Source organism: Bombina bombina, chromosome 5 (assembly GCF_027579735.1).
Source record: "Bombina bombina isolate aBomBom1 chromosome 5, aBomBom1.pri, whole genome shotgun sequence".
Taxonomy (NCBI): Eukaryota; Metazoa; Chordata; class Amphibia; order Anura; family Bombinatoridae; genus Bombina; species Bombina bombina.
In genome coordinates, this window is record NC_069503.1 from 736,687,220 (window position 1) to 736,709,980 (window position 22,761).

General features: G+C 40.3%; 1 protein-coding gene across 1 annotated transcript in view; it reads left to right on the plus strand.

Annotated features, from left to right (window-relative positions):
- Positions 1 to 226: 226 nt before the first annotated feature.
- E2F3 (E2F transcription factor 3) overlaps positions 227 to 22,761 on the plus strand; it is a 121,804-nt gene continuing 99,269 nt past the window's right edge. Inside the window, exon 1 of the mRNA XM_053714791.1 lies at positions 227 to 777. Within this exon, the coding sequence (XP_053570766.1) occupies positions 490 to 777 (288 nt within the window). The 5' untranslated portion in view covers positions 227 to 489. The remainder of the gene's footprint in view (positions 778 to 22,761) is intronic.

Below are 22,761 nucleotides of genomic sequence, written 5' to 3' on the forward strand. Positions count from 1 at the left end.
TACTTAGATACTACTACTACGTCGTCACGCTAGACTAATGGAACGTAACGAAAATGCACCGTCCAATGACTGACAGAAACAGGTGGAAGCGCGGCGTTCTGAAATCTACAACCTGGTCGCCCAATCAGAGCAGTCGGACGAGCTATGGGCGGTAATATGCAAATCCAGTTTGAAAAACTCGGCGGGAAATCTGAGTTTCGCGGGAGGACCTTCGCGCGTAAACCGCATCCCTTCATTCATTGTCAGCTTCCTGGAGCCATCTTTCAACCGCGGTAGGGGAGGTCGGATTCGGGGCCCTACAGTTGTTGCGTATAGAATCCGTTTGCATCTGCCTCCCCCGGTGCTCGATACTCCTCCGTAGAGGCTGCCCCGTGCACCGGGAGGGTTTCCTTTACCTACGACCCCATCATTTCCAGTCAAGATAGCGGGCCCGTAAGGATTAAAGGGCTCAAAAGGAGAAGGTCAGGACGGGAGCGGCTACTCAGCAACATGAGAAAGGGAGTCCACGACAAGGTTCTGGTAGCTGGGCTGCAAAGCTCTGATAAGGTGAACGGATATTCGGGAGGCTTCCTCGTCGGAGGAGGGGGTACACACGCCACAGGAGGAGGAGGTGGTGGATACCTGCATTTTATCAGTTCTCCCGGACAGCTGCATCACCCGCAACACGGACTGTGTGCGCCGGATCACCAAGCACCCACAGCAAACTACGTATATTCCACCCCGCACGGACCCGCTAGCAGAACGGGGCTTCTGCAGCCTGCGTTAGGGCGCCCTCCGGTAACTACTACGGCCTATGACCCATACCCCAACTCCCCCCTTTCATATTAGTTCCGGTTGAGACGGGACACGCACATACATATATATTTATTAACCCTTACGCTGCCTTTGGGGCTGCAGTTAATTTGATTTAGTTATAAGTAGATACAAATGTAACCAACTGACAGCGAAGAAGCTATGTACTTATCTGTAATACTGTTTGTTGCCTTGAAATGTTTAGGGTTCATATACAAACCTATTGCAATTTTTTTTAATAATTAGCTGTACCCCCAAATGATGAACTCTTGCTATTGTAGGCCCACCATCTGATAAAACACATTGCCTGACGAAGGTGATATGCTACTGGTTATTAAAAGCTTCACTAGGAAAATGGGTATCCCCTCCTTATGCTAGATTCAAATATCTCTTCAATGTAGTGTAATTTTAACACTTTATTATAATCTGCTTAACAAGTAGAGGAGCTCTATAAAACTTGACTATGCTTCTCATGAAAGCATTAAAACTTTTTTTTTTTTTACTGAAGAAATTTTAGTGAATCTAGCCCAGTTGATAGGTTTCCTCTTGCAGCAGACAGATTCACGCCCCGGCTGGTAATTAGGAGGGCAGGGGAAAGGTCACCTGAGTATTTACAGGTTTTTTTCCTCTCTCAATGGGAATTTGTGGGGGAGGTGACAGCACAGGGTGGTGTTATAGCTGTGCCAGGAGATAAACGCTAACCAGTTACTCCTGTTGAGGTGGGGGTAGGGAAGGCATAAAGGCTTAGCAAGGGTGTAGTAACATTGAGGGGTGCTGGAATATTCCTACAAGTTAATTGGTCTAGTATGTGTGGAGGATTGCAGTACCCATTTTAGGGGCTCTAGGGAAAGGACAGATTTGCATATTAGCAATGTGGTTTGATGGGGTGCTGTTTAGTACCTTTCAGTGGGATTCTATAAGCTGGACCAGTAAGTGGTAAATTCATAAGGCTGGGGTGTTTATATATGAATTCCCAAGTCTTTAAATGTATACATGTGCAGAATGAGTGGTGTATCAGAGATATGAAACCCACAATTTTTCTTTGATGACAGAGCATGCAGTTTTAAACTTTCTAATTTACTTCAAAATTTCCTTCATTCTCTTGGTATCTTTTGTTGAAAAGCAGGGGCATATGCTTAGGAGCCGGCCCATTTCTGGAACACTTGGTAGCAATATTTCCTGCAATGTGGTGTGCTCCAGACACTTACCTAGGTTTCTCTTCAACACAGGATACCACAGAAACACAGCAAATTTGATAATATAAGTAAATTTGAAATTTGTTTTTAAATTGTATGCTGTTTCAATCACGATAATATTTGGGTTTCATATCCCTTTTTTTAAGTCTTTTGAGAAGGTGCCCCCTCCAATATGCAGTTTAGGAAAGTAGTCTTCCCTTTAATGCATTGCATTCTCTGTTCATTATCACTGGTAAGTTAGGTATAGGGTTGAATCAGGTTATGTATTTCCCTTCCCCCATGTTAGTAGCATGTGGCAAGCAGGCTATCTCTGTAGGCCTCTGGAAGTGTGAAAGGGTCATGATGAATGCCCGTTAGCAATGCATGGGTATAAATCTAATTTATATTTAAGTTGCCTTCTGAATAAAGGCCTATAGCTATTTTCCTTTTATGTAACTTTTAGGCTGAATTAGGCAAGAACCACAACGTGCTAGTAAAATATATATATCTCTAACCAGAAGCTGAGAATGTGTGTAATATATATAATTTTTTTTTTTTTATATTCTCTCCCAGTTAGTGCCATTTTTAAGGGTTAATATTCATATATTTTATATATAGGTTGACTGTTGTAAGTCCACTGAAGCATCCCCCCACTCCAAAAGCCAAATGTCCCTGCTTGTCAAACATTAAGTCTGCAATGCATGGGCATCAGGGCAATAGGGAAAATAGTGTGAAGTGTTTATTATGGCTTCTGCTAAGTAAAAAAAATAAAGACCAAATCGGTTCTTAAAATGAAACCTCTATCTGAAATACCTAGTGTGTGATGTGAATGACAGTGTATCCATGGGTTTTGTTCTTGTCCAAAAGGCCATATGGTAATTGGAACAAGTCATAGATTTTTTTTTTTTTCATTACTGGCTATGGGTAATTATTTAATCCTTATAAAGGGGTAATCACTTATGCAAAGCCCAACTCTGGCCTGCAACTTCCTAGCAACACAGCCAGTGATTTGAGTTGTGCGATCCGTTTCTAAATGGCTGACCTGCTGTCTTCCTTGGTAGTTGCAATGCCTGAGTGGGGCTTTACATCACTTTATACTTCAACGGGTTAAATGACCATTAAATACAGTAGAATTGCACAATGTCAATTTCAAATGCATAGATTTTATTTTCCGGCTAGTTTCAACATTGTTTAGTTCAGAGCTTGACAAACCTGGGAGCCCCTGGCTCCTAGAATTTTACCCCTGGCTCCTAAGTTTTTGGGTTATTCTCCATATATCTATATATAAATCCAACTGTCTGGCTCCTAAAAATATGCCTGGCTCCTAAATATTCTTACTGGCTACTAATTTTTAAACAGATCTGTCAAGCACTGGTTAGTTTTCCTTTACCCTGCACTGTATTAACTTAAAATTGTTAATTATTTTGAAAATTGCATGCTCTATCTGAAATTTTGACCTTAGTGTTTATGTCCTTTTGAATGTCTTAGAAGCATTTTTTGCAACCTGTGTCTATTCTATTTAAAGGGATAGGAAACCTAAAATGTATTTCATGATTTGGATAGAACATACAATTATAAACAACTTTCCAATTTACTTCTATTATCAAATTTGAATCAGCAGCATTGCACTCCAGGCAGCTAGCTGAACATATCTTAGTTGGCTAATCACAAGAGACAAATATGTGCAGGCACCAATCGTCAACTAGCTCCCACTAGTGCATGATATGTGCATATTTTTCAACAAGGGATACCAAGAGAATGAAGCACATTTGAAAATAGAACTAAATTTAAGTGTCTTAAAGGACCAGTCAACACAGTAGATTTGCATAATCAACAAATGCATGATAAGACAATGCAATAACACTTAGACTGAATTTCAAATGAATAGTAGATTATTATTTTTTGACAATTTTAAGTTGTCTATTTCCACTCCCCCATACCATGTGACAGCCATCAGCCAATCACAAATGCATATACGCTTATTCTGTGAATTCTTGCACATGCTCATTAGGAGCTGGTGACTCGGTCTATAAAGACTGCACTTTTTTTAATGTAAGTAAATTGGAAAGTTGTTTAAATTGAATGCTCTATCTGAATGAGTTTATTTTTTGACTTTTCTATTCCTTTAAAGCAAATAGTACTTCAAAAAACCTTCATACAAGTTTTACTCAAGCATTTTATGTGTATCGGCAGTCCAAAGATCGTACGGAGTATATCTTAAATGGACAGGAAAGTTTAAACATTTTTTCATTCTTCAGATAGAGCATGCATATTAAACAAACTTTCCCATTCTATTATCTAATTTGCTTTGTGCTCTTGTTAACTTTGCTTGAAAAGTGTATCTAGGTAGGCTATGGGGCAGCAATGCACTGCTGGGGGCTAGCTGCTGATTGTTGGCTGCACATATATGCCCCATCTCATCCCTTGCTCACCTGTAAAGCTATCTCAGTAGTTCATTGCTGCTCCTTAAACAAAGGATACCAAGCCAATGAAGCAAACTAGAGAAAAGTGAACTGGAAATTGTTTTTATTGTATGCTTTTGATTCATGAAAGAGAAATTGTTTGCTACCCCTTAAAACACTAAATATTTTATAAACATGGCATTGAGTTTTTTTCCCCAACTCTCTAGTTATGGTTGAAACCTAGCTTTCAACTCCTTTCAGTGCTGACTTGTTTGCACATGTGCAACAGTTCTCAAGGTACATACAAAGTATCTTTGTCCTTTTTTAAAGGGACATGGAACCCAATTTTTTTTCTCTTTCATGATTCAGAGAGCATGCAATTTTAAGCAACATTCTAATTTACTCCTATTTTTCTTTCTCTTGATATCTTTATTTGAAAACCAAGGATGTAAGTTTAGAAGCCGGCCTATTTTTTTTTAGTTTAAAACCTGGGTTGTGCTTGCTGATTTGGTGGCTAAATGCACCCACCAATAAACAAGTGCTGTTCAGGGTGCTAAACCAAAAATTGTCTGGCGCCTTAGCTTAGATACCTTTTTCAAATAAAGATAGCAAGAAAACAATGAAAAATTAAAAATAGGAGTAAATTAGAAAGGTGCTTAAAATTGAATGCTCTGTCTGAATCGTGAAAGAAAAATCTGGGTTTAGTATCCATTTTAAAGGGACAGTTCACCCAAAAATGTTCTCCCCTATAAATTGTTCCCAATGATTCATTTTACCTGCTGGAGTGTTTTAAATTGTTTACAAGTAGCTTCTTTACCCCTATTTTGGCATTTGAAAAAGCTGATTTAGCCTGTGGTATCCCAACCTATACTGAGAGGTTCTATTGAATAGCCTAAGTAAACACAGCCAGCAGAAGAGATTACTCTCAGTGGGGTGCAGGATAATTAAAGGGACACTGAACCCAAATTTTCTTTTGTGATTCAGATAGAAAGTTGCTTAAAATTGCATGCTCTAATTTACTCCTATTATCAAATTGTCTTCATTCTCTTAGTATCTTTATTTGAAATGCATGAATTTAAGTATAGATGCCGGCCCATTTTTGGTGAACAACCTGGGTTGTTCTTGCGGATTGGTGGATAAATTCATCCACCAATAAAGTGCTGCCCAGAGGTGTAAACCAATAAAGCTTAGATGCCTTTTTCAAATAAAGATTGCAAGAGAACAAAGAAAAAATAGGAGTAAATTATAAAGTTGCTTAAAATTGCATGCTCTGTCTGAATCACAAAAGAGAAATTGAGTTCAGTGTCCCTTTAAAGGACCAGTGAACACAGTAGATTTGGGTTATCAATAAATGCAAGATAACAAGACAATACAATAGCATTTACTCTGAATTTCAAATAAGTAGTAGATTTTTATTTTTTTTAACAAATTTCAGTTATGTATATTCCACTCCCCATGTACCATGTGATAGCAATCGGCCAATCACAAATGCATATACATATTCTTGCACATGCTCAGTAGGAGCTGGTGACTCAAAGTGTAAATTATAAGACTGTGCACTTTTTTTTTTTTATGGAAGTAAATTGGAAAGTTGTTTAACCCCTTAATGACCGAGGACGTGCAGGGTACGTCCTCAAAAAAAAGGCAGTTAACGCCTGAGGACGTACCCTGCACGTCCTCGGTGTGGAAAGCAGCTGGAAGCGATCCTGCTCGCTTCCAGCTGCTTTCCGGTTATTGCAGTGATGCCTCGATATGGAGGCATCCTGCAATAACCATACATGGCCATCCGATGCAGAGAGAGCCACTCTGTGGCCCTCTCTGCACCGGACATCGATGGCCGGTATCGTTGGTGGGTGGGAGCCGAATTGGGAGGCGGGTGGGCGGCCATCGGTGTTGCGCGTGACGTCACGGGGGGCGGGATCGGGATCGTCGGGGGCGTGCACGGGGGTGGCGGGCGGGGGCGTGCACGGGGCGGGAGCGGGTGGGAACCGCTACACTACAGAAAAGTAGAAAAGGAAAAGTAAAAAAAATAAATAAATAAACTTTTTTTTAAAACCATCTAAGGGATCTGGAAGGGGTGGGGGGTTGGTCTTGGGGGGGGAAAGCTACACTACAGAAAAGGGACATATTTTATTAAAAAAAAGCATTTTTTTTTCACTAAACTGGGTACTGGCAGACAGCTGCCAGTACCCAAGATGGCGCACATTAAGTCAGAGGGGGAGGGTTAGAGAGCTGTTTAGTGGGGGATCAGTGAGGTTGGGGGCTAAGGGGGATCCCTACACAGAAGCATATGTAAATATGCTAACAAAAAATGCACAAAAAAGCCCAAATATAACTTTTATTTTAGTACTGGCAGAGTTTCTGCCAGTACTTAAGATGGCGGGGACATTTGTGGGGTAGGGGAGGGAAGAGAGATGTTTGGGAGGGATCAGGGGGTCTGATGTTTCAGGTGGGAGGCTGATCTTTACACTAAAGCTAAAATTAACCCTGCAAGCTCCCTACAAGCTACCTAATTAACCCCTTCACTGCTAGCCATAATACACGTGTGATGCGCAGCGCCATTTAGCAGCATTCTAATTACCAAAAAGCAACTCCAAAGTCATATATGTCTGCTATTTCTGAACAAAGGGGATCCCAGAGAAGCATTTACAACCATTTGTGCCATAATTGCACAAGCTGTTTGTAAATTATTTCAGTGAGAAACCTAAAATTGTGAAAAATTTTACGTTTTTTTTAATTTGATCGCATTTGGCGGTGAAATGGTGGCATGAAATATACCAAAATGGGCCTAGATCAATACTTGGGGTTGTCTACTACACTAAAGCTAAAATTACCCCAAAAAGCTCCTTACATGCTCCCTAATTAACCCCTTCACTGCTGGGCATAATACACGTGTGGTGCGCAGTGGCATTTAGCGGCCTTCTAATTACCAAAAAGCAATGCCAAAGCCATATATGTCTGCTATTTCTGAACAAAGGGGATCCCAGAGAAGAATTTACAACCATTTATGCCATAATTGCACAAGCAGTATGTAAATAATTTCAGTGAGAAACTGAAAGTTTGTGAAAAAATTTGTGAAAAAGTGAACAATTTTTTGTATTTGATCGCATTTGGCGGTGAAATGGTGGCATGAAATATACCAAAATGGGCCTAGATCAATAATTTGGGATGTCTTCTAAAAGAAAATATATACATGTCAATGGATATTCAGGGATTCCTGAAAGATATTAGTGTTCTAATGTAACTAGCGTTAATTTTGAAAAAAAATGGTTTGAAAATAGCAAAGTGCTACTTGTATTTATGGCCCTATAAGTTACAAAAAAAGCAAAGATGTAAACATTGGGTATTTCTAAACTCAGGACAAAATTTAGAAACAATTTAGCATGGGTGTTTTTTGGTGGTTGTAGATATGTAACAGATTTTGGGGTTCAAAGTTAGAAAAAGTGTGTTTTTTTTTCCATTTTTCCTCATATTTTATAATTTTTTTTTATAGTAAATGATAAGATATGATGAAAATAATGGTATTTTTAGAAAGTCCATTTAATGGCGAGAAAAACGGTATATAATATGTGTGGGTACAGTAAATGAGTAAGAGGAAAATTTCAGCTAAACACAAACACCGCAGAAATGTAAAAATAGCCTTGGTCCCAAACGGACAGAAAATGGAAAAGTGCTCTGGTCACTAAGGGGTTAAAATTACATGCTGTATCTGAATCATGAAAATTTAATTTGACCTGAGTGTCCCTTTAAGTAATAAAATTATAATTTTCCATTGTTCTCTAAGTATTGAGCTTTGGTTTTCTAGATAAATATAAGATAAGGAAGTAAGTCTGTGTACATAAAAGTGATAACATAATGAGATCTAATATTACCATTGTAATAGGCTGTGGTTTAAAAGCACAAAACCAGCTACTTCATATACACAAATAAACCTGAAAATGCAATTTCTCATAAATGTTATACGCTGCAGCTGGTATAAAAAGTCATTGAAAATACATTCATATAAACAATTTTAGTGTACTGTCCCTTTAAGGCCTTAGCTGTTATCAGTAGTGACCATTAAAGTGAAAGTCAATCCTAGCATTGTACAAATGCAAGTATTGACTATTGAAACAAACATGATTTTCATGATGTATAAGATACTTCATGTAGAAAGCTCCTTTGTTACCGTTTTTAGCTGCTTCAGCAGCCCACGGATAAAAAAATGTTTTGCTAAGAGGTGACGTTTTCACCTCTTAGCCAATAGCCGTGTGGTAAATCCAGCTTGGCGTCCATGGGAGCAGGGTTTACCGCACGACTATTGGCTAAGAGGTGAAAATGTCACCTTAGCAAAAAAATTTTAGCCGTGGGCTACTGTAGCCGCTAAGAACGGCGATCGTTTGAAACAAATAAAGGAGCTTTCTACATGAAGTATCTTATATTTCATGAAAGTCCTGTTTGTTTCAATAGTCAATCCTAGCGTTTGTAGAACGCTAGGATTGACTTTCACTTAGTCTTGACAGAAAATGTTGCCCGCTGGTTGTGGGCTAAAACCTTTCAATTGTATAACCTTTAGTTATGTAAGCCAGTGATTTTTAACCTTTTTCTTGCCGTGGCACACTTTTTTACATTAAAAACTCCTGCGGCTCAGAGCCGTCATTAGCACTCAAAGGGTTAAAGGTATATGAAACCCCAAATTTCTTTCATGATTCGGAAATAGAGCATATGATTCTAAACAACTTTCTAATTATTTCTAAAAAAAAAATTCTTCATTCTCCAGGTAAATTTTTGTTGAAAAGTAGTGATGTATGCTTAGGAGCATACTCATTTCTGGAGCTCTAAATTTCAGCAGTTTTGCAAGAATGTTATCCATTTGCAAGAGCACCATTTCCTGCCATGTAGTGCTCCAGACACCTACCTAGGTATCTAACAGATTACTATGGGAACAAAGCTAGTTTAAAATAGAAGTAGAAACTTTTAAATTTGAATGTTCTGTCTGACTCAGAAGAGGTTGTTTTTTTTTTGGGGGGGGGGATTTCATTTTTATTTAACCTCTGATTACCTTGTATCTAAAGCCTCTGCAGACTGCCCTCATATTAGTGCCATTTATAAACTTGCAGTTTTTCCCAATTAGTGCAAAATCCTAAATTGTATCTATGGCACACATGAACTAGCACGGTCTGGCTGTGAAAAGCGGATAGAAATGCACTGAGGTAAGAGGTGGCCTGCAGAGACTTAGAAACAGTAACATTTAGGGAGGGGTTTAAAGGTTATAAAGCAGGGCTCGACAAACCTGGGAGCCACTGGCTCCTATAATTTTACCCCTGGCTCCTAACTTTTTGGGTTATTCTTCATATATCTATATACAAATTCAACTGCCTGGCTCCCAAATATTCTTACTGGCTCCTAATTTTTAAACAGATTTGTCAAGCACTGTTAAAGTATATCCATATAAACATGTTAGTTGTGCAAATCTGGGGAATGGATAGTAAAGGCGTTAAATATAAATATATTTTTAATAAGAGTAGCCTATTCCAATAGGTGCAAAAATAATTTGAAAAAAATTATCTTTTAGCTTAGAGATAGAAATGTTAATTTCATTTTTAAATAGAAACATTTCTGCAAGATACTTCTATTAACAAAAGTACTTCTAGTAAGTTTAGTTTTCCGGTGGCATGCACACATCCTGTAAAGGCTCTTGCACCAGTATTCAAACACCACACCACCTCAATCAGCATTGACTTGTATGACACAAATGGTCTACAAAAGCAGCACACACCACTGCTCTTTGAGCAGGCATGGTGCACGCATGGTATTTGAATAATAGTGCACAGGCCTTCACAGGCTGTGCTTCCGCAGAAAAACGGTAAACTTTTGCTAGAAGCATATTTGCTGATGAAATTATATAGCAAAAATGCTTATTTTAAATTGAAATTCACCCACGTAAATTTTAATTTGACCTTCCTTTAATGTTGGCTTAAATTTTAGCTGGGTGGTTAGTAAAATTTACCTGACAGTGTACCTATTAGGGGTTAATTACAAGTGGAGCGCTAATTTATTGTGCGCCCGCAAACGTGTGTGCAGTAATCAGCCATTAAAGCACCAGTAAACACAGTAGATTTGCATAATCAACAAATGCAAGATAACAAGACAATAAAAAAGCATTTACTCAGAAAAATAAATCTACTAATTTGAAATTCAACAAATTTCAGTTGTCTATTTCCACTCCCCCTGTACCATGTGATAGCAATCGGCCAATCACAAATGCATATACGTATAGTCTGAATTCTTGCACATGCTCAGTAGGAGCTGGTGATTTAAAAAGTGTAAATATAAAATGTGCACTTTTTTTAATGGAATTAAATTGGAAAGTTGTTTAAAATTGCATGCTGTATCTGAATCATTCAAATTTAATTTTACCTGACTGTCCCTTTAAGAGAGATGCAAATGCATTCCAGCATACTAAGACACATCATGCAATATTTAGGGTATTTTCCTTCTGTGGCTTTAGCCTCAAGTGAGGAACCCATAGTATAGATACAGGAACAATGGTAGTGTTAATAATACCAGTCTCGCTGTCATAGGAAGTGTAACAATGGAAACTGCATGAACAATGCAATATAACATAGGAGTAATGTAAAATCTTAAGCTTTAGTATAACTAGTACTAAAACAGTGATAAACACTCAAAACAGATACATAAGAGGTTGAGATAGCTCAAGGATATGGGGGATCCTGAGTTAGGACATCATACACTCAAAAAAATATGGGGTATTTAAATAAAGAAGATAAACTTTGTCATTGACGTGTATTATAAATTTTGCCTCTAAAGCTCCTTAAAATGATAACAAAGTTTGAAGAGATGTCACTACATAAGAATACGACTAGGCTGCAGAGCAAGCATTTGTCCCTCATTCCCTAGCAAAGTACAAGCCCTGCAGGGACAGCTGTGAGCGCTGTGTGATTCATAGGGATAATAAAAGCCTATACCTATATTTAATGTGTGGGACTAATCTAATGGCACAGAGCGGCAGGTTACAGTGCGGTCTCGGCCTATGTGCTATACAGATAGCAGCCTAACGCTCACAGATCTACCTGCAGGGCTTGTTCATGCCTCTGCTTTATCGCCAGCGTCTCCCTAAGCGGTTTGTCTGCTCTCACTAGACGGGAGCTCGGCTGCACCGCCATTAATCAGCTGGGATTAGCTTGCCTGTGCATACTGTATATGCGATTATTTTATAGGCAGACGTACTGAGATTTTACATCTGCAACGGTAACTGCTGGTTGCGGATGATATTGATTAATTTTTCAATAGTGTTATGAAATAACGTAAAAAACACAAACCAATGGCTATGTTTTCACTTTCAAGACAGGCTAAAAAAAACTAATATTTGCAGGATATTGATGAAACTTCATACTAATCCAATTGCCTAATTCCATCCTGCAAATAGTTTGTGTTTCACATAGTTTCATAACACTATTGCAGACATCATCAATATAAGCCGCAACAAGCATTTACCTTAGCAGATGTAAAATCACAGTACATGGCTGCTTATAAAATAGCATGCACAGGCAAGCTAACCCCAGCTGATTGATGGCGGTGCAGCTGAGCTCCCGCCTGATGAGAGCAGACAAACGGCTTAGGGAGATGCTGGTGATAAAGCAGAGGCATGTACAAGCCCTGCAGGGAGAGCTGTGAGCGTGCTGCTATCTTGCACATTATAGCCCTATACTGTACAGTAACCTGCCGCTCGGTGCGATGTTATTAGTCCCACACATTTAAATATAGGTATAGGCTTTTATTATCCCTATGAATCGCGCATAGCACTCACAGCTGTCCCTGCAGGGTTTGTACTTGCTAGGGAGTGAGGGACAAATGCTTGATCTGTAGCCTAGTCGTATTACGGACGTATTCTGTAGTGATATCTCTTCAAACCAAATCATTTTAAGGAGCTTTAGAGCCATAATTGATAATACATGTCAATGACAAAGTTTCTTCTTTATATGCTTTATTTAAATACCCCATATTGTTTTGAGTTTATTATGTCCCTTTAATGCACCTTTAGGAATACCTGACCGGCAGCTGTTTACATCGTATGTGACAGAGCGATGACTGCGGACAAGTGTCTGCATTTCGGTTATGTCCTCCCGGGCATTCCCCGCAGGGCCACGTTTAGTGAAAGGTGTCTGCAGAGACTCGCTCAATGTGCCAGAAGGTTTATTTATCGTTCGAATTGTGCTTGAGCTTTTTTCATCTAGGGCTACCAACAGAAAACAGCACATCATCTCTGGAGACACCATGCTGTTCAGTGGTTCGTACTGAGGCCCCCCTATTGATAACTTGTGGCGGGAACATTTATGTCCAAAGCTCCGTCAGATGTGGTCATGGTAGACCAGTGGCTCCCCAGAAAATCTAATGGGGCATTATCAATAAGATGTGGGCAAAGTACCTCAAATTTGTACCAATGATCATTGAGGTTGTCTTGTGGGCCTGCTTCCCCCTGCGTTTGCTTTTTTTTTTTCTTCTGTAGTATGGTGATGGCCCTTTGTGTTAGATCCCCTTTTGTGATCGCTGTTCTCTTGCTTTCCTCCTTACTTAGGGATGGGGTTGGTAAAGTCTGTGCAGGGCTGCCAGTATGTTTAGTTATGGCAACGTACCTCAGGTTACCGAGGTGGGTAGCTTTGCCTATTGTGTGCCTCTGCTCTAGGCCTCGTCTGATTCCGGTCTCCACTATCAATAATACAGCGTAAATCCTGATATGTAGAGCACCACTATGTAGTGAAACACCATAGTATGCAGAAAAGATGGGTTTGCTGTAGGATGTCTCCTATAATCGGCTGATTATCAGAGGTTCTGCTAGAGCTCTGGAAAGTGCAACCGCTCAGGATCGCTGTTCAGACACTCCAGTACACAAACTTTTTATGGTAACATTTATATGTAGAATTGATTGACAAACACTTCATAAGACAATGCTGTAGCACATAATTTGAAATGAGCAATAAAATAATTTCTGGCTAATTTCAAAGTTAATCCAATGCCCCTCCCCTGTATGACTGCCATTATCCAATAAGAAAATGTGTATATACTGTGCACTTTTGCACATGCTCAGTAGGAGATGGAATCTTAAAGTGTGCATTTTAAAATTGCATGCTTTTTCTGAGGCGGGAAACTTAATTTTGACCATAGTGGCACTTTAAAGGAACAGTATACTTCAACGTTTTCTCCCTTTTTGTGTTCACAAATTATTAATTTTACCTGTTGGAGCTATCTGTCAACATTATTATACTTTTCATTCATGAGTCCACTGGAAACTTTGATGTGTGGGATTGAATTCCTGCTACTATGAGGAGGAAAATAACCCCAAATAAACAAGCTTTTAATCACTTCCACTTTCCTAAACCACTGTTTTGTTTTTTGCCTCTCAGGAGTGAAGATAGAGATGTTTCAGTTCTTCAATTTTGCATTATTTTATTGAAGTAAAAGACCAATGTGTGACCCACCACCCCTTGGACATGCCAATTGAAAAGACGGGTGCAGGAGTACCAGTTATGTCTCTAATCCCCTGGGAAACACTGTGCACATAATTTCCTTCAGGTGACGCAGGGACTTGTCCCTTAGCTTCCTCCTAAGGGACTTTTTGAAACACTAGGATTTACCAGTGCTACAAATAAAGGGTACTTTTCAGTCATCAAGTATGAAAAACTTCATGCTGAAAGTTGCTTCATTTACCTTTAGCTTATACCATGCCTTAGGCCGCCCACGGCAGAAGGCTATGTTATCAGTAAGGTAATGTAAGCCCAATGGCATTACGTTGGATGTCTAGTACGCTAAGAGTTGGAAACGTCTCATCAAAAAAAGTGTTCTGTTGTGGGAGGCCTGAGGTGCACAGGATAAGCTACCGGCAAATAAACTTTTCGCATGTAGTATTTTATACTCCAGAAAGTCTCCTTTATTTGTAACACTGGTAAGTCCTAGCGTTTCAGAAACTATTTACCATCACTTTAAAGGGACAGTTCACCCAAAATAATTCTCCCCTTTAAATTATTCCCAATGATCCTTTTTACCCGCTAGAGTGTATTAAATTGGTTATAAGTAGCTCCTTTACTCCTTTTTCAGCATTTAAAATAGCTGATTTAGTCTGGTTTAGCTACATATACTGAGTTGATACTGGAGTAAATGCTTTTGACAAACCTATGTAAACACAGATACTGATATAAAAATCCAGTATAAACATTTTAAAAACTTACTTAGAAGCTCCCAGTTTAGCTGTTAAAAAGATTAGTTAGAATACCAACAGAAAGTGGGAAATATTCAGACACTCCCCCTTCCTCTGCATATGAAAAGACTTTACATAAACGGGAGCAAGCTGGAGTAGGTATGTCTGCCCCAAGGCAGAACATACTGTCTTCTGAGATCTTATCGCAGAAAATGCATCATGTCTGCAGAAAGAATGGGACATATGCAGGAGCTGTTAGCGATTTAACTTTGTAGCGCTGATCCACATTAGACTGTTCTCTTCAAACAGAGCTGTGCTCTGGCTGCACTGTAAGTTTTCCTTATCACAGTGCATCCAGAGCAATGTGCTGTTTGAAGTGAACAGTCGAAATATGCAGTAGTGGCAATTTTCAACTATTGCACTATATTATAACTTTCTCCAACATAGGTGTGTCCGGTCCACGGCGTCATCCTTACTTGTGGGATATTCTCTTCCCCAACAGGAAATGGCAAAGAGCCCAGCAAAGCTGGTCACATGATCCCTCCTAGGCTCCGCCTACCCCAGTCATTCTCTTTGCCGTTGTACAGGCAACATCTCCACGGAGATGGCTTAGAGTTTTTTAGTGTTTAACTGTAGTTTTTATTATTCAATCAAGAGTTTGTTATTTTAAAATAGTGCTGGTATGTACTATTTACTCTGAAACAGAAAAGAGATGAAGATTTCTGTTTGTATGAGGAAAATGATTTTAGCAACCGTTACTAAAATCCATGGCTGTTCCACACAGGACTGTTGAGAGGAATTAACTTCAGTTGGGGGAACAGTGAGCAGTCTTTTGCTGCTTGAGGTATGACACATTCTAACAAGACGATGTAATGCTGGAAGCTGTCATTTTCCCTATGGGATCCGGTAAGCCATTTTTATTCAGACAGTAAATAAGGGCTTTACAAGGGCTTATTAAGACTGTAGACATTTTCTGGGCTAAATCGATTCATATATTACACATTTTTAGCCTTGAGGAATCATTTTAATCTGGGTATTTTAGTTAAATAATATCGGCAGGCACTGTTTTAGACACCTTATTCTCTAGGGGCTTTCCCTAATCATAGGCAGAGCCTCATTTTCGCGCCGGTATTGCGCACTTTTTTTTTGAGAAGCATGACATGCAGTCGCATGTGTGAGGAGCTCTGATACATAGAAAAGACTTTCTGAAGGCGTCATTTGGTATCGTATTCCCCTTTGGGCTTGGTTGGGTCTCAGCAAAGCAGATACCAGGGACTGTAAAGGGGTTAAATTTAAAAACGGCTCCGGTTCCGTTATTTTAAGGGTTAAAGCTTCCAAATTTGGTGTGCAATACTTTTAAGGCTTTAAGACACTGTGGTGAAATTTTGGTGAATTTTGAACAATTCCTTCATACTTTTTCGCAATTGCAGTAATAAAGTGTGTTCAGTTTAAAATTTAAAGTGACAGTAACGGTTTTATTTTAAAACGTTTTTTGTACTTTGTTATCAAGTTTATGCCTGTTTAACATGTCTGAAGCCAAGGTTCCTTCTTATTTAAATAAATGTGATTTATGTGACACTGAAAATGATGCCCAAGATGATTCCTCAAGTGAGGGGAGTAAGCATGGTACTGCATCATTCCCTCCTTCGTCTACACGAGTCTTGCCCACTCAGGAGGCCCCTAGTACATCTAGCGCGCCAATACTCCTTACTATGCAACAATTAACGGCTGTAATGGATAATTCTATCAAAAACATTTTAGCCAAAATGCCCACTTATCAGCGTAAGCGCGACTGCTCTGTTTTAGATACTGAAGAGCATGAGGACGCTGATGATAATGGTTCTGAAATGCCCCTACACCAGTCTGATGGGGCCAGGGAGGTTTTGTCTGAGGGAGAAATTTCAGATTCAGGGAAAATTTCTCAACAAGCTGAACCCGATGTGATTACATTTAAATTTAAGTTGGAACATCTCCGCGCTCTGCTTAAGGAGGTATTATCCACTCTGGATGATTGTGAGAATTTGATCATCCCAGAGAAACTATGTAAAATGGACAAGTTCCTAGAGGTCCCGGGGCTCCCAGAAGCTTTTCCTATACCCAAGCGGGTGGCGGACATTGTAAATAAAGAATGGGAAAGGCCCGGTATACCTTTCGTCCCTCCCCCCATATTTAAAAAATTGTTTCCTATGGTCGACCCCAGAAAGGACTTATGGCAGACTGTCCCCAAGGTCGAGGGAGCGGTTTCTACTTTAAACAAACGCACCACTATACCCATAGAAGATAGTTGTGCTTTCAAAGATCCTATGGATAAAAAATTAGAGGGTTTGCTTAAAAAGATGTTTGTTCAGCAAGGTTACCTTCTACAACCAATTTCATGCATTGTCCCTGTCACTACAGCCGCGTGTTTCTGGTTCGATGAGCTAGTCAAGGCGATCGATAGTGATTCTCCTCCTTATGAGGAGATTATGGACAGAATCCGTGCTCTCAAATTGGCTAATTCTTTCACCCTAGACGCCACTTTGCAATTGGCTAGGTTAGCGGCGAAGAATTCTGGGTTTGCTATTGTGGCGCGTAGAGCGCTTTGGTTGAAATCTTGGTCAGCGGATGCGTCTTCCAAGAACAAACTCCTTAACATTCCTTTCAAGGGGAAAACGCTGTTTGGCCCTGACTTGAAAGAGATTATCTCTGATATCACTGGGGGTAAGGGCCACGCCCTTCCTCAGGATAGGTCTTTCAAGGCCAAAAATAAACCTAATTTTCGTCCCTTTCGTAGAAACGGACCAGCCCCAAGTGCTACGTCCTCTAAGCAAGAGGGTAATACTTCTCAAGCCAAGCCAGCCTGGAGACCAATGCAAGGCTGGAACAAGGGAAAGCAGGCCAAGAAACCTGCCACTGCTACCAAGACAGCATGAATTGTTGGCCCCCGATCCGGGACCGGATCTGGTGGGGGGCAGACTTTCTCTCTTCACTCAGGCTTGGGCAAGAGATGTTCTGGATCCTTGGGCACTAGAAATAGTCTCCCAAGGTTATCTTCTGGAATTCAAGGGGCTTCCCCCAAGGGGGAGGTTCCACAGGTCTCAATTGTCTTCAGACCACATAAAGAGACAGGCATTCTTACATTGTGTAGAAGACCTGTTAAAAATGGGAGTGATTCATCCTGTTCCATTAGGAGAACAAGGGATGGGGTTCTACTCCAATCTGTTCATAGTTCCCAAAAAAGAGGGAACGTTCAGACCAATCTTAGATCTCAAGATCTTAAACAAGTTTCTCAAGGTTCCATGGTTCAAAATGGAAACCATTCGAACGATTCTTCCTTCCATCCAGGAAGGTCAATTCATGACCACGGTGGATTTAAAGGATGCGTATCTACATATTCCTATCCACAAGGAACATCATCGGTTCCTAAGGTTCGCATTCCTGGACAAGCATTACCAGTTTGTGGCGCTTCCTTTCGGATTAGCCACTGCTCCAAGGATTTTCACAAAGGTACTAGGGTCCCTTCTAGCGGTGCTAAGACCAAGGGGCATTGCAGTAGTACCTTACTTGGACGACATTCTGATTCAAGCGTCGTCCCTTCCTCAAGCAAAGGCTCACACGGACATAGTCCTGGCCTTTCTCAGATCTCACGGATGGAAAGTGAACGTGGAAAAGAGTTCTCTATCTCCGTCGACAAGGGTTCCCTTCTTGGGCACAATAATAGACTCCTTAGAAATGAGGATTTTTCTGACAGAGGCCAGAAAAACAAAACTTCTAAACTCTTGTCAAACACTTCATTCCGTTCCTCTTCCTTCCATAGCGCAGTGCATGGAAGTAATAGGTTTGATGGTAGCGGCAATGGACATAGTTCCTTTTGCGCGCATTCATCTAAGACCATTACAACTGTGCATGCTCAGTCAGTGGAATGGGGACTATACAGACTTGTCTCCGAAGATACAAGTAAATCAGAGGACCAGAGACTCACTCCGTTGGTGGCTGTCCCTGGACAACCTGTCACAAGGGATGACCTTCCGCAGACCAGAGTGGGTCATTGTCACGACCGACGCCAGTCTGATGGGCTGGGGCGCGGTCTGGGGATCCCTGAAAGCTCAGGGTCTTTGGTCTCGGGAAGAATCTCTTCTACCGATAAATATTCTGGAACTGAGAGCAATATTCAATGCTCTCAAGGCTTGGCCTCAGCTAGCAAAGGCCAAGTTCATACGGTTTCAATCAGACAACATGACGACTGTTGCGTACATCAACCATCAGGGGGGAACAAGGAGTTCCCTGGCGATGGAAGAAGTGACCAAAATCATTCAATGGGCGGAGACTCACTCCTGCCACCTGTCTGCAATCCACATCCCAGGAGTGGAAAATTGGGAAGCGGATTTTCTGAGTCGTCAGACATTACATCCGGGGGAGTGGGAACTCCATCCGGAAATCTTTGCCCAAATTACTCAACTGTGGGGCATTCCAGACATGGATCTGATGGCCTCTCGTCAGAACTTCAAGGTTCCTTGCTACGGGTCCAGATCCAGGGATCCCAAGGCGACTCTAGTAGATGCACTAGTAGCACCTTGGACATTCAAACTAGCTTATGTATTCCCGCCGTTTCCTCTCATCCCCAGGCTGGTAGCCAGGATCAATCAGGAGAGGGCGTCGGTGATCTTGATAGCTCCTGCGTGGCCACGCAGGACTTGGTATGCAGATCTGGTGAATATGTCATCGGCTCCACCATGGAAGCTACCTTTGAGACGAGACCTTCTTGTTCAAGGTCCGTTCGAACATCCGAATCTGGTCTCACTCCAGCTGACTGCTTGGAGATTGAACGCTTGATCTTATCAAAACGAGGGTTCTCAGATTCTGTTATTGATACTCTTGTTCAGGCCAGAAAGCCTGTAACTAGAAAAATTTACCACAAAATATGGAAAAAATATATCTGCTGGTGTGAATCTAAAGGATTCCCTTGGGACAAGGTAAAGATTCCTAAGATTCTATCCTTTCTTCAAGAAGGATTGGAGAAAGGATTATCTGCAAGTTCCTTGAAGGGACAGATTTCTGCCTTGTCTGTGTTACTTCACAAAAAGCTGGCGGCTGTGCCAGATGTTCGAGCCTTTGTTCAGGCTCTGGTTAGAATCAAGCCTGGTTACAAACCTTTGACTCCTCCTTGGAGTCTCAACTTAGTTCTTTCAGTTCTTCAGGGGGTTCCGTTTGAACCCTTACATTCCGTTGATATTAAGTTATTATCTTGGAAAGTTTTGTTTTTGGTTGCAATTTCTTCTGCTAGAAGAGTTTCAGAATTATCTGCTCTGCAGTGTTCTCCTCCTTATCTGGTGTTCCATGCAGATAAGGTGGTTTTACGTACTAAACCTGGTTTTCTTCCAAAGGTTGTTTCTAACAAAAACATTAACCAGGAGATAGTCGTGCCTTCTTTGTGTCCGAAACCAGTTTCGAAGAAGGAACGTTTGTTGCACAATTTGGATGTTGTTCGCGCTCTAAAATTCTATTTAGATGCTACAAAGGATTTTAGACAAACATCTTCCTTGTTTGTTGTTTATTCTGGTAAAAGGAGAGGTCAAAAAGCAACTTCTACCTCTCTCTCTTTTTGGATTAAAAGCATCATCAGATTGGCTTACGAGACTGCCGGACGGCAGCCTCCTGAAAGAATCACAGCTCATTCCACTAGGGCTGTGGCTTCCACATGGGCCTTCAAGAACGAGGCTTCTGTTGATCAGATATGTAGGGCAGCGACTTGGTCTTCACTGCACACTTTTACCAAATTTTACAAGTTTGATACTTTTGCTTCTTCTGAGGCTATTTTTGGGAGAAAGGTTTTGCAAGCTGTGGTGCCTTCCATTTAGGTGACCTGATTTGCTCCCTCCCTTCATCCGTGTCCTAAAGCTTTGGTATTGGTTCCCACAAGTAAGGATGACGCCGTGGACCGGACACACCTATGTTGGAGAAAACAGAATTTATGTTTACCTGATAAATTACTTTCTCCAACGGTGTGTCCGGTCCACGGCCCGCCCTGGTTTTTTAATCAGGTCTGATATTTTATTTTCTTTAACTAGTCACCACGGTATCATGGTTTCTCCTATGCAAATATTCCTCCTTAACGTCGGTCGAATGACTGGGGTAGGCGGAGCCTAGGAGGGATCATGTGACCAGCTTTGCTGGGCTCTTTGCCATTTCCTGTTGGGGAAGAGAATATCCCACAAGTAAGGATGACGCCGTGGACCGGACACACCGTTGGAGAAAGTAATTTATCAGGTAAACATAAATTCTGTTTTTTAAAAATTGCTTTATCCTCAAGTTAACTAACACGTTGCAATTGAACTGGTGCTTTAGTGTAACAGCCTAGTTTAAAATTGAATTTGATTTAAAAATGAGCTGCAGAAAAGTTTTCACTACACAAATCTCATTGCAGAAAGTGAAAATAGGTTTTGCTTCTGGGTATGTCAGTATTCTCCTAAAACTTTGGGGCTTGGTTAGGAGTCTGAAAATCAGCACAATGTTATTTAAAAATAAGCAAAACTATAAAAAAATTTTTTAAAAAAAAAGCTGTATGAGCTATATAAATGGATAATTTACAAAACATTTATGCAAAGAAAAATTGTGTACAATGTCCCTTTAAGTAATAAAATTATGATTTTTCCATAACTGCCTGCTTTCTTTGCATTCACAATTTAGTAAGAACATAGATTTTTTTTTTTGTCCTGTATCTCTCAGGTCAGGTTTTTTTTTTTTCCAACTTTTTATTTCATAAGAAAGTTTGTCCAATTTTGGATTTGTAATCTCTAGTCCAAACTTGCCAGATGGCAACAGTTCTCATATTTTACCCTACAAGGTCAATTCATACCAAAGGTTTTGAAGTTTGCGTATTTTCTTGTTCCAATTCACATGAGCCCTTATCAGTTCCTGCGATTTGCCTTTCACAAGAGACTTTACAAGTTTGCCACTTCATTTGGCCTATACAATGCATTTCAGTAGCTCCATACCTAGATGATACTGTGGGTCGGGCTCCGTCCATGCATTTTTTATTTTTCTATTCTGAAAGAATTCTCATCTTTAGTGTGCTGCTTACCCATCAGTAACTCAACACATGGAAGTAGGCCTAATGGTGGTGGTATTGGATGCAGTTCCGTTTGCTCCTTTTCTACTGTGTGCTAAGGCAATGGACAAAGACTTTTCAGTTGGAACGATTGTTTTGCATCTCTCAGTAAAGCAATTTTTATCTTAACAGTCTGTCTTTTTTTTTCCCTTGGGACCACTTCTTGTAGTCCATCTTGGGCTATAGTGACAAAATTCTGTTCTAGATGGGGCTCAATCAGGGGGTCTGAGTTTGCAAGAAGTCTTTTTTTTTTTTTTTTTCTTCCTCCTCTGGAGAGGTAACCATGGACATCTTTCAGAGCTTTTCAGTTGTAACCTCCCCTGAAAAATGTTCATTAGATTCCTATCAAACAGTCTTGTCTGTGGCATATATCCGTCCTCAGGGAAGAAATCGGCTCGTTTCCAGGTGGGGTCTTCCAGAAAGACTTGATGGCTTCTCTCATAAATCTCAATATGCCAGGTTATTGGGCTAGATCCAGTGATCTGGAAGTAGTGCTGAGACTTAGTTCATGGAATGTTCATCTAACATATCTATTTCCCCATTTCGTTCCTCTGCCAAGAATAGTTATTCTTTTTCTTGTTATCCTTTGTTGAAAAGACAGAAAGTAAGTTCAGGAGCATGCACATATCTGCAGCAGTTTTGTTGCAATATTATAAATTAGCAAGATCACATGATGGCAGCACTATTCCCTGTCATGCTTCAGTCATGTACATGCTACCTATTTAGATCTCTCTTCAAAAGAGAATAACTTGAGAATACAAATTTGATAAAGGTAAATTGTAATTTTTTTTTTTTAAATTGTATTGTCTATCTGAATCATGAAAGAAATTTTGGGTTTTATACTGGATGTTTAGACCAGTATGTGCATATTCTTTGTCTATTACATGCATAAATAAAAAACTGAAGTGCTCATCCTGGGAATGAACGGCATAATAGGTTGTGCTATGGCCAGTTACCACCCAGAAGCAGCCTCTTTTTGCTCAACCTGTGCCTTTCACAGAGTAGAACTTTCCTGTAGCATATCAGTCTGATCATGACTTAACAGTGCCGTCCAGCCTCCAAATACCAGGCAATCCCTCTCTGAACGAAAGAAATAGCAAAACCTGACTT